We start from the raw sequence: 18,907 nt of genomic DNA on the forward strand, positions 1-18,907 counted from the left end.
TTAACAGGAATAAATTGAAGGCTTTCAAGTGTCCAAGTGGTATGCTTGAAGCTCTACTTGGCACCTTCCAAAATCAACAGAATTCTTTTACCACCTATACAGAAAGGGATGCTCGTCAACAGCTTGTCACTGTGCAGCAGAAACTTAACACAAGGAATGAAAGATGGGTTATGTGATTTGGCTGACAGACTCTATGACAATAACTCTAAAAGAACAGCAAAGATCAGTTCAGGACAAAACATACTTTATTGTACTGTAATGTCAGAAGTACAAGAAAAGTACTGCAGAGAACCATGCTAATGGCGCTTCCAGGGTCTGTGAAGAACAGAAGTACAAGATAATGGGGTACTACTGTACTCAGTGCAAAAACTGATTCATTTGAGGCACAAGTACACTATTGTTTAAGCAGCTTGATTCAAGCACAGCTCTGGTATGTGATCTACTCTGTTTTCTTTCTATGTGACATTTCTAGAACAAAGCTACCTTTACATGAAAGAGGCAGTAGATTCAAGTCAGGGGTGTCCAACTTGCCACCTGGCAACCAAAAAAAAAAATAGTCTGCAGAGTCACCCTCCACATTTTAGTTTCAGATATGGAGCTGTGGCTAGAGAAGAAAAATTACTCTGAAAGGTCAGAACCCAGATCCATTTGGCTGGGTGGGTTCCCCTCCTTTTCTGCGTCTGTGGGTACCTTATTTCACGTTGACCACAAATTATCCAATAAGAAAAAAAACCACAACCAACTCATATCTTTGATAAGAAATCAGACATATCTAACATTCAAATAAATTTCAGCCCTTGAGATCCTAACTTATGGCTTAAGACACAATGAAATTGTTTGGGCACCCTTGAATTAAGTTAATAAAGAGCATTTTTGCTAAAAAAAGGCAAGCAAGCTCACTGTTTTAAACAGAGCTGACCTCTACAAGAACAAAGCAGGAATCCAAGTCACTAGTTACTACTAGGCTGACATGTACTGCTGCCCAGAAAGATAAAAACATAACATCACAATGAAAACGTTCAACAAAGTTGAAAGATAAAGGTTTCAACACCAGAAGCAGCATTTGAAAACAAGCTGTTTAAGTTAATCTTTTCAAGAGATGCAGATTGCATAACTCTACGCATGAACAAACATGCTGGCAATCTTCTCCTTTTACACAGCAGCTGTGTTTAACATAGGAAGTTCTGGGTTTAAAGAAAGCTACTTGAAGAAGAATTAAGATTTGCAATTCCCTGTCTAACTTAATGAGATTAGTAGAGAAACGAAAAAAAAATTACTACTGAAACAGTAGTTTCTCAGTGGATCCCTATCATTACAAACACAGCCGGATTTGTAAGCAATGCAAGACTAAACAGACAGCTATTACTTTATATTATTACTATGCTCATAAGTTACATCTGTTAAAGTTAAAAATAGCCAAGCAGTTTCACCCTATTTCAAGGATAGTTTCCAATCAACACCAGTTTACATGGTGAATGGGACTTCACGAATAAACAAGGAATGGTGACATCTTTGGGTCAAGAATGACAAGAAATAATGGGCTCTGTGCTACCAATCAACCTCAACAAGAATATGGCACATGGGCCAGCCCAAGCTGTACCAACACTGAACCTTTAGCACTCAGCACAAATTCGGATCTCTTCACTTTAGCTAGCAAACCAGGTGAAAAGGCTGGGTAAAAAAAAACCCAAAAAACCAAAAACCTAACTAAAAACTTAAGCCAAAAGTTGGAATATATTTAAAAAAAAATCTGTAGTTTTAAAATAACTTGATGCTGACATCAGTTTGTGCAAACTAAAAAAAAAAAAAACAAAACTCTCACTGAATTTCTCTCCAACAAAAGACAAATCCTGCAAATATTTTCCTTTTAGCCCACTGTACCTTAAGATACAATCTCAAATCTAACAGATGTAAATGAAAGAGAGAAGTTACAGCATCTGCACAACATTCTTTCTACAAACAGCTGCTGGAGGGAAAGTAAAATATAAAAGGAATAAAGAAAGTAAGGTTCCATCTGAAATAGTCTCACAATCTTTCCCACTTTGTAGTCCATGAATCCGACTCTGATGCTAAGGTGACAGTGTATGTAAGCAGATTTTTTTGTTGATTTTATTACATCGGAGTTTCAATTGAAGAGAACCTGAGAAGAGACTGGAGCCTCTTCAGGAATTGTCGGATGGAACATGCTCCTCGAAGCCTTCGCTCTCCCGGACCAAGGCTCTTTCCAGGATAACGCGGCCTTCCTTGTAGCGCTGGCTGTCTTCAGTGGCAAACTCATAGATCCAGCCCAGCTTGCTGTTGCAGTTCTTGCAGCTCACGTCCCGCACCATGTGGCGGCCGGTGAGCATGACCCGATCCTGAACTTCACTGTACTGCAGGTTGACCACCTGGGACAAACACACAGCGCATGGGAACACAGGATTAGTGTGCCATGGGGAAACCTGATAAATGACTAGCAACACTTAGAAGAGCCTGTAGCACCACACACACACTGAAAACTGCAGTGTAAAAAATCTCCTTTGTGAGAGAGAGGGTAACACCTTAAAGATGTGCTTCATAGTGATGTAAAACCCTTACATTTTAACTGAGCGACACGGATTGCTATCACAAAATATGCAAAAGGGCTGTGTTCAGATCTGGGTGAGAAGCTCCCAGTGAACAGCTTGTAAATTTATATTAATCCAGTTGTAATGTATATAACCCATTTCTAGCAACTGATGCGATCACCAAGTCCCAGAACTCAGAAACAAAATATTAAAAGAGGTACTACTTTAAAAATCTTGTGGTGCTTTTGAACTAATTACCTAAGAAAAGCCAGGGTCAGTGGCTGAGAACATAGACATCAAACATGCACCTTTTTGTGTGCTGTATCAGCAGTTTAAATATACTTGCAACTTCTTCTGCAGCATCACCACAAAACCACGATGTTTACTTCATTGAAAAGTTGATGTCAGAACTGTACCCAACTGCTGATTTGCAGATTCTAAAAGATGGGACTGTACTACTTTCTCAGCTTTGGACCTGACTGCTTCAAATGTACAGCTTCTGACTGCAGAAATACAAAACCTCAAACTGCTGTAATTAAACCCCACTATTTAACATAAAAAAAATCTGAACTCCAGAATCCAGAGCTTATTGAATGAGGAAGGGATGAGGAAGAAATCTCTCAGTACTGATATGATTCGGGATACCAAAAGTCCCAGAGCAAAACACAGTTAAGACAATACTGATGCCTCCATCAACTCTGCCCATGGCCAAATGGCTTATAAGAAAAAAACAAAACTAAAATACACCAAGCATTATATGACCAGGAACTTTGCAAGAAAGCAAAGGACATTCACAGTTTTTTTCCATTAATCTAATGGACAAGTCTTTATGCAAGGTTAATAAATAATCCTACAATTCACTCAAAAATTTTGACTTCTGTATTTTGATCCATTGAATTGAATCAAGTAAAAACTCTTAAACTAAACCAGAGTATTACTGACTATAAAAAAGATCGTGATTGATTTTGGCAACTTAAGCTGCCCAACTACTGTTACATTAAATGCATTTCAGAAATTAAACAAAATATTACCTAAATTTTTTTTTAACTGCATCTAAGTGAAAAGACCTTTGGAACCCTTTGACAGACACCAGATACTCTCAGAGTGAATTTGAGGTTCATATTACAGAAGTCTGAAGTTAAAACTCCATCAATTTTGGCCTGAGGCCTCTAAATACACAGTCCTCTTTACAGTCTTTCAGTATTTCAGACAAAACTAATTTAGCTAAGTTTCCCATCAACAGTAAATGTCAAATTTGACTTCAAAGACAAAAAAAAAGTTCCAATAGTAATTACACAACACTTTAGCCAAGAAGTTTTTTCGCTCTCATGACAGATTCATATCCCACAAACTCATTTTTCAAAAATAAACAGCAGTTCCTCCAGCTTCTTACCAACCTTGTTAAAAAGAAAGGCCCTTCCCGTGGCCCCTGTAAAGCGAGTGGAGATGAGCTCGGAGCGGTTGGTCAGGATCGTGTCGCAGTTTGCACAGGAGAACAGGCGAGTGCCACCAATGTGATCCAAAAAAATTCTTCCCATTTTTAGAACTTATGTACGTCTATACCCAAGACCTGAAAGCAAAAAGAAACATCATGTAAAAAAAAGCATTACAGCAAAAAAACCTGAAACTCCCAAACATCCCATATATATGGCAGGATATTGTTCAAACCAATTCAGCTAATGATTGCTCACAGTCATTCCTCTGGTGGTGAACTGCTGAACTTACAGTCTGCCTTCACCCTCTCATCAAGACAAGTTATTTCCCAAAGTGGCCATTTTACCAATAAGATGACTTAAATACAAACTAACATTACAATAAATGAGAAAAACACAAACTTAAACCTTTAAAATACAGTTCAGACTTTGCAGACCCCCTACTGGCCCCAACAGTTCTTAAACTCAGAAGCTTCCACTTCCTTGAACACAAAACTGAAATTCTATTTCAGTGCATTCCCAACAACTCACTCATCTTAGTCAGCACTAAGAAATGAAGCACTGAGAATTACACTGAGTCACCAAGACAATTATAGCTTAATTTTCCCAAGTCACCCCCACCTTTTATAATACATATTTATTATGTCACTTCCCCATAGCTTTGTACAATTTATGACACATGATCACACAACACCACCACTCAGAATGTTGGTATAGCATCCTGGCTGCTGTATTTGACTTGACACTTCTTTGTTTCACATACACACTCCAACATAGGAAAGGTTTGGATGTTATTTCACATAATAAACAATCCACCCAGTCTTTACACCAGCCAGTTTTATATACAAATGCTGAAAGTTGTCTAATCCAAATATAAAATACTGTGCCGTTTATCCAAGGTATTTCCAAAGCCTCACCACTAAAATACCTCAGCAACTCCAATGAGAAAAAAAGACAGAGCTTAAAAACTTCATAGCAGATGACCTGCAGTGCCTGATATATCAGCCTCTTCACTGCTTGGGAAAATTGAAGTGTCTCACCAACTTCACAGTAACAAATATAAATTACTCAAAGTTAATTAGTGAGTAGGCACAGAATGTATAGCCAAAAACTTAAATCATGATGTATGATGTAACATGACAAAGGAATTGAATTATGATGTTACTTCCCTTTCAACTGCAGAAGTTTAATGACTAAACTTCTACATTAAACAAGTTAAATGTACCTCCATTTATGCTTCAGATGTGGAATCAGAAAAATGTATTGTCTCTGCTTTTGTCATGCAGAGCAATGCAAAGTAAATCTGACACACTGCAATATTAGAATTGTGTGGGTTTTACTTTTCAGAGCAGGAGACTGTGCTGTTCATAGAGAAGTCAATCAAATTTTGTGCTCATCTAATTGAATATTCTAAGTCAAACACCATTAAGAAGCACAAATACCAAATTTAAACTCATTTAAAGGTTTACGGGATCAGTTTTTTAAAGCCTACTCTTAACATGCACAAAGCAAATGGACTAAAACTTGCACCTGCACACACAGAGATTAACACATAATTTTTACATCTAAAAATCAGAAGTCACTGACATAATGATTTTTTTCCAATTGATTTATTTCACACTTTGTTTTCTTAAAATGTGAGGCAACAAAAAGGGTTCCCAATATTGAACAGAGAGATTTTAGCTCAGATTTCTTACCTTTAGATTTTTCAAACCACTATTAATCTTCTGTATCCCATCTGAAGGATACATAAAAATTAAAAGCAATGTCATGACTCTTCCTTTTAAAGGCAATATAATACCAATTTCTCTTCTTCAAAGAATAAATAAAACAGGTCTGAATGTTAGAAGTGTGATTCCACTCAAAATACAGAAAGCATTTTTATTTAGATTTCTCTAAGCTTTATACCTTTCTAACATGTCTTTATCTTTCCCAGCAACCAAAGGCAAAAAAAAAATAGTGACAGAATGAAGGAAAATCAACAGACAATTAAGTGTGAATAAACAAGTATCAGTAAAAGTCTCTAGCCACAAGAAACCAAAAATACAAACAATTAATGCAATTGTAACAGATATGCCCATAAGGCACTTGGCCTAGGTCCATGTGCCATCCTTCCTAATTTTGGATAATCTTATATTGGTGCTGATTGCATTGTGGATTCGAAACAATTAACTGATCGTAATTTACAGTAAATGTGGAATCAGCATCCAAAGGGGTATTTCTTTCAGAGTAAACACAGTGCCCACCCTGCTAGTACTTTTAGAAGGTAACATAACATAAATCCAAACTGAGAACGACACCAACACAGAGCTTGGTGTCCAGAACAGATCCTTTACACAGACTGACCCTGTGCAGCATGACATTTTGAAAAATGCACCTAAACACTTCAAATGCAAGTGCATCACCTTCCTAAAATCATAATTCATGTCAGTGCCCTCAGAAAAACAATAGCCCAGAGACATTAAAAATGGAAATTAAATACTTCAGAAGGGAGCAGAAGTGCAATTCTAACAAGCAAGTTAGAAGTCATAGCAACATACAAATATATTACTTCTGGATATGGCATTATGGCATGGACTGAAGTCTTGAGTCCCAAAGATCTCAAAAGTTAAAATAAATGCATAAATAAATATATTCAAAGGCTGAAAAATCTGTCTACTAATATAAGGCCTAAAATCCTCACTTACTTATGTCACTTTAAAGAGGTGAAAGTAACCGAAAGTCACAGCAGAATCTAACAAACCAACTGGGACCAGAACACATTTTATCAGAATATAGTGCATAAAGAAATCCAAATTCTTGAAATAATACACATTAAAAAAATTTAGAAAATTAAATTCTACAGTCAGCAGTGTAACAGTCAAAACAACATAGATTTTGTCTATGTTTTCTTACGAAACTACTAAAATACTGTAACATTACCAGAGTGTCTAACTTTTTCAAAGCAACCTCTACACTTAACTACCACCTGGTAGACTTCAGTCAAAATACACAGCAGGCTACAGCTACTACTGACCTCAGGTTTGATTGCTGAATTCAATGAATTTGTAAGGGCCCAGCTGAAGCACTATAAAACCAGTCACCTTACATTAGTCTTTATGTTACTGCTCACAGTAGTAAAAAGTAGGTAAAAAATACAAAATGACTGCTAGCAATGCAGACTTAAAATGCCACACTTTATCGTGGATATCTGAAAAACTAACATGGAAATTTTTCTTTTTCCTCTCTTGTAAAATAGAGAAACTGATTTCAACTTGAAATCATTTCTCGGTCTCCCCTTCCTTTTTCTTCCCCCAAGCTAAAAACATAGCATTCCCTTATAAGACCAAATCAGAAGGTACTTGCTGTGGATAAAGACTCTTCTCTCCTTATGTAAGTATGCTGAATCCTGTAGGGTATACTTACTGCACACAGGAAAAAAAAACAGAAGCACAATAGAACAAGGGAAAAGCAATTTTCCATTGCTCTCAGGCTCCTGCCCCTTACGAACACAAGTGGTGTACACAAAGTCACACAAGTTAACTGTGCAGATTTCCTTCCCTATAGTTTCACTACCAATGGGAAAGGTGCGGGCGTCTATTTATGTTCACACATGCAAAAATGATCTGAAAAAGCCACTTATAGGCAGCTTTGATAGGCAGTGGGAGGGCTCTCTTAAATAAGGAGAAGCCAAAGAATTGTGAAACATAAAAGCATTTCTAAAGGTCCTCTAAACAGGGGGAGGAAAATACAGTTAGTGCACTTGGCCATTCATCCACTATTTACACTTAAAAACACAGAAGATAACTTCCACTGGTCCAGAGAACCAGTCAGGTTCCCTAGTGCTACTTACAGCTCCAGAAAGTGACACTATCCCACCAATTCCATCATGCTACCAGCAGAATTTTCCGAAGTAGTGGACCGGGATCTTGGTTATTCACAAAACCAAATGCTGAGGAAAGAACAGATTTTTTTTTTCCTTTGGCCCATGATTTCACTTTTAAAATCAGCTAAGCATTCTTTACTGGGTATGTATCAGTGATGAAGTTCTAGCACTCCTGCCTTCATGCAAATTACCAAACACAAGTCATTATATTAAATGAATGGCTGCAATATAAGAAAGGCAGACTTTTTTACTTTCCTTAAAAATGGGATATAAAGTATCTATTGCTTGTCAAATCTCTCCAGGTCCAAGAGAGGGGTGCTTCATGAACTGAGAGACGATGACACTTCCATTATTCAGCCCCCAGACCACCTTCCTGACAGGACCTTTAGGAGAGCAATCAATGACAGGTCATAATGCCTAGCAGGTCAGGCTGGCTGCCAGTGCATGATTTTGACAGTACATTATTTTGACATCATAAACCTTGATACCACTTCTCAATCTCTCTGTGAAAAATTTCCTCTCTGCATGCTTCTCCCAGTGAGTGCATGGACAGACAGGAAACACAGGCACTGTGGCTGAGTGCTATAATGTGTATTCCAAAAGCAGTAGCTCCCAAACTCCCCAAAACACTTTCAGTGTTGATTTCAGCAATACTGAGCAACAACCATATCAAAGGGCTGATATTCAACAGCTTGAATTTGACCACTATCTGCACACACACCCAAAACCACCTGAAGCACCACTTGGTTGGTATTTGGACTACCTCATCTGCCTACCTTCTCCATCAATAAAGAATGAAAAAGTAACACAAAGAATTATTTATTAACATCTTTCAAACTAACAGTCAGTGTTTTCTTGTCCTGGAATGCATCTCTTGAAGACACAGGACCGTCAACACTTGGGAGAGTCAGCAAGCACTTTCTCTCTACACATTGGACTGTGGATATTTCACAGGAGGAGCCTCAGTGTTGCTTCAGCACCATCTACTGCGTTCGGATCTACAACAGAGAACAGCTGCTAGTTAAAGGACAAAAAACTGTGACCACCTCTCTTTCACCATTTTACCAACTAAAAACATTTTCCTTGTGAGCAAATAAGCATCTCTACCCTCTGAGAAAGGGTTATGCATTCCCCTAAGCACACTGAAACATTCTCAAGATGTACTTACATTGGAACCAGGCTGAAACATCATCATGGCATCTCAGGAACTGGGCTTCAGCTTCCTCTTCTTATCTCAGAGATGGACAAAAGAGAAAAGAGAATTCTTAGCACAGCTGCACAAGACCAAACATTAAAGAATCATCAAGGAAAAAAATAAAACTTGCTCCTTACCTTCCCAGGCTTCCCTGCTCACAGGTGAACATCCAAAAATACACACGTGGTCAGTCTCTTAGCAGGTTGGAGATTCAGTGTCAGCCACCAACTTCTGCGACTGTCCCAGTAAACAAGGCCTGGCCTCTGCCTACATGCAGAATTGAAACCACCACATGTAGCCAAATGTGGAGAGAAGCTGAACTGGACCCGCATACTGTGCTCTTTACAACCATCCATCTACTGCAGCACACTGTGAAGGGAACTTAATACAGTCCAATGACAGAAGGGGCTTTGGCAAAGCCCAGCTGCAGGGCACAGCACCCACCAACAACAGGCTGCCTTGCAGGGTGAAAACACCCTTGTGCAAGTTGCAGCAGTGTAATTCTGTATTGCAGGCTGCAGTAGTATCATTTCCTATTGCAAACGGCATTTTTTCTTAGGTAAGGCGAGGACTGCACTAGGACACTGGCATTTAAATTTGTTTATGTCATATTGGTGCAGTGAAACACTAATCCAGGGTACTTTGTTTCACATTTAGAGAGAACAGAGGCACACGGATGGGTGCTTGTTTCTCATACAGCCCCCCTATCTCAGCATCTCCCACAGAGTAACTTAAACCCTCACAATACTCTTGCTAGATAACATATAAAAGTATTAGTTTACAAATGGTATCAGACTCAAATTAATTTTCTTTCCCACCACTACACAGAGTCCAAAACCAGCAACTAGACATGTCTCCCTGCTTTTTCCCTTCCTAATTACTCCACTGTTTTTAAGAAACCTGTATCTTCTTGTTTTGTAATAAATTTACTCTTATACTACTTAAGCAGTTGAGATAACTTTCATCTACGAATCCATTCTGCAACTTTCAGAAAGCTAAACTACACATTGTCTGTTTTCATCAGTTTTAGTGCTGAAATGATACAAAACTTCATCCAAAGACATCACTAACTGATTTCATGAGTCATTAAAAATAAAATCCAATAAACAACCTTTTAAGAAACGGTGTAAAGACAAGTATCATCCAAACCAGCGACATCCAGCTGGCAGAAAGGGTGCTAATACACTAAGTGCATACCACCAAGAGATTTTTATATTAACTACAAAGGTCCTAAATGTAGCTAAGGGCTCCAAAATTAGAGATCACCTTGCTAACAAACATCCACAGTGTACAGGCATTTCATCTACACATTTAACAAGTAATTTTTAAGTTGAACCTTGCTTAAGGGAATTACGTATTTCAGTAACAGCTGAGCAACCCAGGATTTCAACACAGGTCAAATGTTAGTAAACAAACATGAACCAATGACCTGACTTGGACAACACCCCTTCAAGCTTGTGATGATTACCACGTTAAATACAGACATATAAAAATGTGTACAGCTCTCAGCGTGTGACAAGTAACAAATACAGCTTGTTCTTGTCATCTTCTCTGTTGGGCTTTGAGATGCAGTTTCATTTGTCCTCACACACTTGGCAACCACACTTGAAACTCACTCGTCATCATTAAAATCTATATACAAACAATAAGCTCTACATCTCCAAGTAATTCTGTAACTACGGAAGTGAAAGTAGCAGATGACAGAAGCCTCCACACTTTGAAGACTATACTTTAGAAAAATTGAGCAGCGCTTAAAAACTGACAGTTTTGTTTGTCACACACGCGACTTGAATTCAGCCATTCAGAAAGAGGCTCTATACAAAAATATATAGGATTATATATATAGCAGTTACATAGAGTCACGTGAGGGAATGTTTACAGCTGGGGAGCAAGTTCCCTTCTTTCAGTCATAAACATTAGCTAAGATAATGGTTAATCTACAGCCATTAGCTGCTGACATCAAGAGTTGTTGTGATACCACTTTCGAAAGAGCCCTGCCCTGTTTCTCTCTCATAAGACCGTGTTTACTTGCTTTGTTATTCTCTCTATCTAACCCTAAACCCCTTTGGGGTTCTTTATTGTTTAAAGAAACCAAAGACAAATAATTTATTAAATTCTACGGCGCTATCAGTCCAAAACACGACCTTTATTCTTAAATAAACACGCTGGATTAATCTAATCTACATCTGCTTGCACAGGACAGCTGAGGGCTGTGCACAGAGTAACAAACGAAGCAGACAGACAACAGCCTTCACATTCATTTTTGCTTTGACTTAGAACCTTTCCCAAAGCGCCGGCAGAATATTTCTGGGCTCCATATCCCAGAATATATCTGGGAATCCATACTTCCACGGGGAAAACTCTAGCGGCCGAATGCGCCTCACCGCTGAGCGAGCCGCGAGCACCTCCACAGAGCAAGCAAGCCCCACGGCCGGGTGGGTGACAGCTCCCCGCGGGAGGCACCTGTCCGCCGGGAACACCGGGGCGCTCGGGGGGCGATGCGTCAGGCGGCGCCGCCGCCCCCCGAGAGCGACCGGGCAGGGCGGTTCAACCCCCGCGCAACCCCCGCGGCCGGGCCGGGGGCGGCGCCGCGGTGCCGGTGCCGATCCCGATCCCGGTGCCGATCCCGATCCCGGTGCCGGTGCCGCGCACACACAAAGCCGCGCGCGCGCGGGGGCGGTCCCCGGCCCGGCCCGGCCCGCGCGCCGTCACGGGGGCGCGCGCAGCCAACCGGGGCCGGCCCGGCTCGTCCCGTCCCCCCCCCCCGCCGGGCGCTGCCGGGAGCGCAGGAGCCCTGACAACAAACAGCAGGAAACAGCTGACGGGGAGGCACCGCCGCCGCCTCCGCCGCACCGAGGGGCCGTGCCCGGGGCCCGCCGCCGCCCCCCCATCCCCGAGCCGCCCCCGCTCCCGCACCGGGCCCACCCGCCCGGGGCTCCGCACAAGAACCGGCCCGAAAAGTTGCCCAGCGCCGGGCCGGGGGAGGAAGTTGTGTCGGCGGCGGCGGGGAGGGGGTGCTCGGTGCCGGCCCCCGCCGGGCAGGCTGGGCGGCGCTGGGAGACGCTGACGGAGAAGGGGACGCGGTGAGGGAAGGCCGGTGCTTTGTGGCGGCGCCGGGTAACGCACCGGGTCAGGCAGGGCCGACCACTGCCCCTTTCCGCGCCCGTCGCCGGACCGGAGCGGCTCGCCCGGGGCTCTGCCGCGGCCCGACAGACACAGCGCCGCGACGCGGCGGTCGCCACCTCCCTCCCCAGCCGCCCCGGCCTCGCCTGGTAGCGCGGGGCGAGCGCGGCCCCCGCCCGGTTACCTGGCTGCGGAGAGCGGCGGCGGCGGCTCCGTGCCCGGTGTCTCCCCCGCCCTCCACGGCCCCGGCGCTCCGGATCGGCCGCGCGGCTCCGCCCCGCCGTGGCCCCGCCCCGCCTGCCAATCAGCGCGGTGAGGCCCCGCCCCCGGTCCCGCCCATTCACTGCCGCGGAGGCCCCGCCCCTGCCGGCTCGCGCTCCGCCCCGCCCCGGGTCGCCTCACGGCCGCGCCCGGCGGGGCACGCCGGGTCACGGAGCCACGGAATTACAGAATGGCAGAATTACAGAGTTACAGAATTACGGAATCACAGAATCATCAAGGCTGGAAAAGACCATTAATGTCATCTAGTCTGATCGTCCACCTAGCACTACCCTGGTAACCCCTAAATCACTACACACCCCCCAGCGCCATGTCCAGAAGCTTCTTGAACACCTTCAGGCACGGTGACCTCCCTGGACAACCTATTGCAATTCCAACCACCCTAACAATGACAATCCGCTTAAGTGACAATCAGTTTAAGGCCATTTCCTCTGGTGCTGTCACTGCAGGCAGGTCAGAGAAGAAGCCTCGTACAGCATCCTCTCAGGTAACTCTGCAGAGCAGTGGGCTCTCCTCCATGCTGCACTCCCCCAGCTCCCTCAGCCATTGCTCACAAGATGTGTTTTCTAGACCCTTCATGAGCCTTGTTGCCCTTTGCTGGCTGCACTCTGGCACTTCAATGTCCCTTCTGGAGTGAGAGGCTCGGAGCTGAGCACAGCACTGAGGACAGGGGCCAGGGCTGGAGATGGAGCCCGGCCTGGAGCCGGTGTCAGAGCCAAAGCTGGAGCCTTGTGGCAGCGCTCAGCCCTTCCCCACCCGCCAAGTTCCATTTCCCAGGCACCTGTCAGCTGCTGCCCTGAGCCCGGTGCCTTCCACTCCCCCTCCACCAGCCTCCCGGACCCCCTTGCTTCCCTCACAGCCTGGCAGAAATTCCCACTCCTAGGGGAGCACCTCCCTGCACCCCTAGAGCACATTGCCATGGTCCTGGCTGGGAGGAAGGGGAGTCCTGTCCCCAGGCACCTGCATTCTCAGGGATTTGGCCTACCCTGCCTGTGAGCTTCACCACACCATGGGGCCCTGTGAGGGCTGGAGGTGTAGAAAGGCACAGAGATGGCTTTTGGTGACATCCCCCCCTCAGTGAAGCTGTGACTCATGCTGCTTGCAGACTTTCAGGCCATTCACATTGAAATCTTTGTGGGATACCTTAAACACTGCCCACTGTGGACATGAAACTTCAGAGAAGAATGAGGTGAGGCCCCTCTTAGCATTTGTTTGCAAGTGCTATCAGTTCCCTACCAGTTTTAAGTGCTCACAAACTGCCTCCTTGGCAAATAGTGGTCTTGGAAAAAAATACAATGAAAAAAAGTCCTTTTGAGTTGTCAGTTATGAAAAAGAGATGCAAAAGGCGTTGTTTTCCTTCTGTGGGGTGAGCCATGCCATTTTAAGGATGTCTGTTCTGGAGAAAGTATTCTCATTCCCGGGTCTATCCATGTGGTATCACCAGAGGAGCTGCAGTAAGGGCAGGAAGGAATGAGTCAGCAGGATTCTTTTGTCATTTCACACAGAGGCAGAGGGGCATCTCATTGTGAATATGCAGCACAGAAAACCTGCTTACACATCCAGCTATTCTTCAGCCTGTGTCTTTTGCATGGATTCTTTTATAAAAAGAAATGATGAGGTAGAAGAGAATACAACAGCCTATGTGAGGGTCGACAGTCAGTGACAGGTCAACATCAATGTGCTAAGAGCTGCTGTTGCTTTGGACAGACCTGCAGAAAATCAGATCTCTTCAGTATGGTCAGCTCTGGCCTGATCCTGAGCAGAGCTGAGCATTGACATTTCTCACTGGCCTCTCATCAGCCTCTCTTTAGATCGTGGAAAGGGAGTGAAAGATGTTAGAGCAGTCCATCAGACAGCAATCACCGCTTGGTTAATGGCACAGGGACAGCAGAAGTACTGAGAATATTAGAAGGAAGCCATAAAGCCGTGCCTGGGGTCCCATTTACCACCAAGAAATGGAGGAAATAACCGATCCAACATGCCCCCTCTGTTAACAGGCTGACCTGATCTGCTGCTGATGCTCACTGGGTAACCAGAGCTGTGTCCCTGGTGGGTCTGCTGCATCTCCTCAGAGGAGCTATGCAAAGGTCCATGTCTTACTCATCTCTGCACAGCTCCTGTGGAGATCTCCACAAACAAAGCCAAAACAGTGCAGAGAGTCAAAGCAGTGGTGCTTTAGCCAGCACTGGTGACTGGGTCTTATCTGGGGCCTGTGAGCTCACTGCTCAGCTCTGCTGCTGAGGCACCCACACATGCCAGGGCAAGCTGGTTCTTCCTGCCTCATTTTCCCTCTGTACACGGGGCAGAGTGATGCTTCCTGCCTTACTGGGAGGTTGCAGGTTTGCTTAAGTACCCTTCTCCAGCCTGGGCATATGGAGGGGTTGCATGTCTGAATATTGCAATCATCACAATAATATTACCAGGAAAACAAAGCAAAGCCCAAACCTATGAGTAGAATTAAACTCTCAGCAATAAGAAGGGTAGCTGTACCAATCAGAGAGAAACCAAATTGACCATGAGACAAGCAGAGAATGGATTAGCCTGTGCTTGACAGATGGTGCCAGGGACTGATGTTTTTATTTCCCTCGCAGAGGAGCTTAGAGGAAAGGGGGGTAGGGGAGGGTGAGGTAGGGCACGTTTAATAGAACAAAGCAGCAGGCTGTAGCAGCTCTGCTGAAAAATGCTAAAAATACCAAAAGCAATTTCCAATTAGCTTGTAAGGGACATGCTACGTGTCAGCTACAGGGTGAAAAACAGGATCAGCAGTATTGTACCACATGGCACTTTTAATTTTCAAAGCAGCCTGAAAACATTAATTAATTCTCCTCTGACATAGGGAAATGCAGTGCAGTCAGCAGTTTGCTCCTTTACTTCTTATGCCAGGTTTTGGGAAGACCCTGGGCCTTTTCCACAGCTGATTCATATCACAATAGCTCAGATTACTCTGGAGGAGCCAGACTTCTCTGCAGCACTATTGAGCAAAAAAAGGCTGTGTTAAATCTGGAACTTCATGAACCAGAGAAAGGGGAGATGCCCAACAGCCTTAGTAAGACCCACCTTTAATATTTGCCCCATCTAAAGCCATTTCTCAGTGCTATGAGCAACTCTATAGGAAGCATTTCATGGCTAGCTGAGGAATTAATCACAATCTCAGGCAGAACTGTGTAGTGAAACTCAACCACAACATATCAATCTAATTAAAACCTGTGACAAAACTTCAGTGGGATTCAGCAGGACCTGGGTACATCCCACTGAATGAGTGTCAGGGCTTGGAGGCTGTTGTGCGTATCTCTCCCTTTAAAAAGAAAAACTTCCAGCTCAGTAGTTTTTGTTCTTGCTCCTTCTCAGAACCACGAATAATCTTTTGGTATGCTTGTGGATTCCTGTGTGGCAAAGTTAAGCCTACCAAACCAGGCATGCCTGAGGTGGGACAATGATGCAGTGAGATTTTCCATTGCTGTTCCTTCCGTGCCCAGGATTTCTGTCAGCAGAGAGGAGGCAGCTGAAATACAGAGCCAGGCTTACAGGCTGCGATCTCTCTGGGAGACAGCGTGACTCCTCACTGCCCCCTCTGTGCCTTCTCAGCTTTGCCTCGCATCAAAGGCTGGGTTCATCCCACGAGCTGCTCTTGTTATTTGGCTGTGGCTACTGATAGCCTGTGTTTTTCAGAGGAAATGGTACAGCCTGCAGCTTCATTCTCATAAGGTAAGCCTACTGACACACACAAAAAAGGAATTGTCTTCCATTTGATATCACAAGCAGACCTTAATGCTTTTGGCTCACCTGCAAGCTGACACAGGCACAAGTCCTACTTACAGATACTTTTTCAGATGGTTGTATTTTTCACCAGGGGAAATTATTTCTACAGTTAATCTCAGTGTCAAAAGATGAAGGTCAGTGATGAAGCAGTCCCTCCACACCCTCTCCATAATGACAGAGCTGGTCTCATTACCCTGTCACCATAACTAGTAGCTGTTGGCCAGGTTTTAAAAGCTGTTTAAATGTAAAACCCCAAAAGACCCAGGAGCCATATCAGAGAAAGTACTTAATGCCTGAAGAGGGACTTTGAATTTCCATGTCATTATTAAGACATCAGGAATGGAGCCAATAAGCAGGCCTGGTGCCAGGGAATGCAGAACAGTGTCCTGCAGGAACCAGGAGCCATGGCTGTGCACAGGGCAGCTCAGGGAGGCCAGCAGGCAGACACAGAGAACCTGGGGCCAGGCACTGTTGCAGCGAGCCTCACTGCCATGCCCTAGCAAAGAAAGCAAAGTTGCCAAGTAGGATGGGTGATGACACAAACATATCACAGTGGGGCAAGGATCTTGCAGGGTTTTTCATTGCTGAGCCTTCTCTTTTGGTCCTCCACAGTGAAGGACAATTACTGAAATAAGGAGACCTTTCAGGTTTGAGTCTGCAAGTCCCATCTCACAAATCCTGTCCAGTGGCAATGCTCTGCAAGATCACATATGTTATCCCTTTCCTTTGGGAGAGGTTTTGTCAGGTGTCCAACTCATGGATGACAGCTATCTGATGACAGCCACTTCCTCCACACAGAGGCTTGGTTTGATGCACGTGTGTTAGAGCAGAGAGAAGATGCTGTGGGGTGGTGCCCCACTGACCCAGCTGGTGCAGTGAGCCAGCTGCCAACTCCCCTGTGCTTTATAGGAGGTGATTTCAAGGGAGCTTGTGTCCTCAGCTGAGAAGGTAAAGCTTAAACCATTCCCTTGGTACAGAAAAACATCACAGCAGCTGTCTGCCAGGAGATAAACAGTTTGGGGGAGAGCAGCTACTCCAACGCACGTGGACTTCATCAGACAGTCTGGGCTGTCCCTATTGTTTGTGAGCACTGGGTGAGAACAAAGACAGATTGGGCTAGAAAGGGCCCCATGCAGAGACATTCAGAGCCTGTACAGAACAGGACACTTTAATGTCTGCACTGGGTTGCTGGGGGTTTTTATATAATCAGAGGAATCTACTAACTTGGCAATATATAAATGTACACACACCTGAGGCCCAGATGAATTCCCATAACTGTTTCGTTTTTGGTTGCACTCACCAAGAGATGAAACTGGTTTGTTGCAATTGTCACATCACAGACAGGGGAGTGAGAAGAATTTTTTGTAGTATTGCCAGTCTTTTCCATTCGCTGCTCCTGCAGCTCTGGGTGGAGTTTCCCAGCCTCAGTCAACACAGCGTTTCCTCAAAGGTCTTGAAGCTGATTCAGTGTTGCTTTCAGTCTTTTAACAGTACCACCCCCTGCCTAGGAGGCACGCTTCTGAGTGTCAAAGGTGAGCCTGTGTGAAGGAAAACAGCCAGCCCCACTTTAGGCTTACTACTTTCTTTTGTTCACAGATATCTACCCAAAGATATCTGTTAAATTCAGAGGGAGCAGAGTGAAAAAGGCAAGCAGAGCCTGGGGGAAGAAACAGGTGGGCCACATGAAAAGGGGAGACAGGAGATGCAAGGGAAGGGGACAGGACCTGGAAACCTACCCAATAAACAGCTTCATCCATACCACTGAAATGGTTGGGTAGAGACTTGTTTTAAGATCCTTTTGACACCCTAATAATCCTTGGTCACTGTCAAACAGTCAAACAGTGAAGGTACAATGCATGTGAGACCAGGAGGAGAGCTCAGCCGATGTGTGTCCATGTTTAACACCAGCCTCCAGGATGGAGAAACCTTGAGGAGGAGACTTCACACCTGGTTTCTATCCAGCAGCCCTGACACGTGGGTGGCACCACTCCCTGCAGGGACTGTGTGTCTCAGCAAGGGAAGTCTGTGAGAGGATCCTGCACCTGAGGAAACAGAAAACGCCCAGCTCCCCTTCTGCAAGTGCTTCAGAGTCTGCCAGGGGGCTGTCCCTCGGAGCCCAGCCGCACAGCTGAGTAAACACTAACGTGTTTGCCTCTGGGGCAGCCTAAGAGACATGACCCATGGTTTATTCCAGGGCATTCCTGAAACCTCCACAGAAGTGAGAAAGGATTTCTTTCCTTCCCAGGTACAATAGTAACAAAAAGCAGGAAGCTGTCTGCAGACCTTACATCAGAACACACAGAAAGATTTTCAAGTAGTCTGCCGAGTAAGCAATGTAGTTCTTGCTGCAGAAATAAAAATTAGGAGTACAAGAGAGTAGAAGCAAATGATCTGAAGCCCCTTGTCCTGTCAGAGGGGGACTGGCAGGGTTAGGCCACGAGCACAAGGAAAAGAGTCTTCCATTTGTTTGCTTTCCAGGCTCCATTTTGGATGAGATCCCAAAGGAAGGGTGCTTGAGGGTTTTCATGTGGCCAGTTGCCTATACAGTGAGTAATGTAATTATTCAGCACATGTGGCTGGCCTTGTGCAGGGCAGGCTCTGAGTTACTCTAGCAAGAGACTTTTAGTAAAGGCAGCCTGAGTGACTCATAAGCCAATGAAACAGGTGAGAACAAGAAGAATAAGAATTACTATGTATTTAAAATCAG

At 44.4% G+C, this 18,907-nt stretch overlaps 1 protein-coding gene across 7 annotated transcripts; it reads right to left on the bottom strand.

The window, feature by feature from the left end:
* Positions 1 to 227: 227 nt before the first annotated feature.
* Positions 228 to 12,483, bottom strand: YPEL5 (yippee like 5). Of its 7 annotated transcripts, none has more exons than XM_064415120.1 (7): positions 12,347 to 12,479; positions 9,177 to 9,306; positions 9,013 to 9,072; positions 8,687 to 8,842; positions 7,812 to 7,910; positions 3,944 to 4,116; positions 228 to 2,387 (listed from the first exon to the last, which is right to left on the bottom strand). In XM_064415120.1, the coding sequence occupies exons 6-7, from the start codon at positions 4,082 to 4,084 to the stop codon at positions 2,163 to 2,165; spliced, it is 366 nt and encodes a 121-aa protein (XP_064271190.1). In that variant the 5' UTR covers positions 4,085 to 4,116; positions 7,812 to 7,910; positions 8,687 to 8,842; positions 9,013 to 9,072; positions 9,177 to 9,306; positions 12,347 to 12,479; the 3' UTR covers positions 228 to 2,162. The 7 variants fall into 7 exon arrangements, with proteins under 7 accessions (XP_064271190.1, XP_064271189.1, XP_064271191.1 ...); XM_064415119.1 differs by having other exon boundaries at positions 9,013 to 9,077; XM_064415121.1 differs by lacking the exon at positions 7,812 to 7,910 and having other exon boundaries at positions 9,013 to 9,077.
* Between the last annotated feature and the right edge of the window lie 6,424 nt (positions 12,484 to 18,907).

Source organism: Passer domesticus, chromosome 3, assembly GCF_036417665.1.
Source record: "Passer domesticus isolate bPasDom1 chromosome 3, bPasDom1.hap1, whole genome shotgun sequence".
Classification (NCBI taxonomy): domain Eukaryota; kingdom Metazoa; phylum Chordata; class Aves; order Passeriformes; family Passeridae; genus Passer; species Passer domesticus.

Coding starts and splice junctions, on each gene's coding strand:
- YPEL5 (XM_064415122.1), bottom strand. CDS start 4,084: ATGGGAAGAATTTTTTTGGATCACATTGGTGGCACTCGCCTGTTCTCC. Junction 2,388..3,943: donor GGGCCTTTCTTTTTAACAAG/GTTGGTAAGAAG, acceptor TGTTTGTCCCAG/GTGGTCAACCTGCAGTACAG.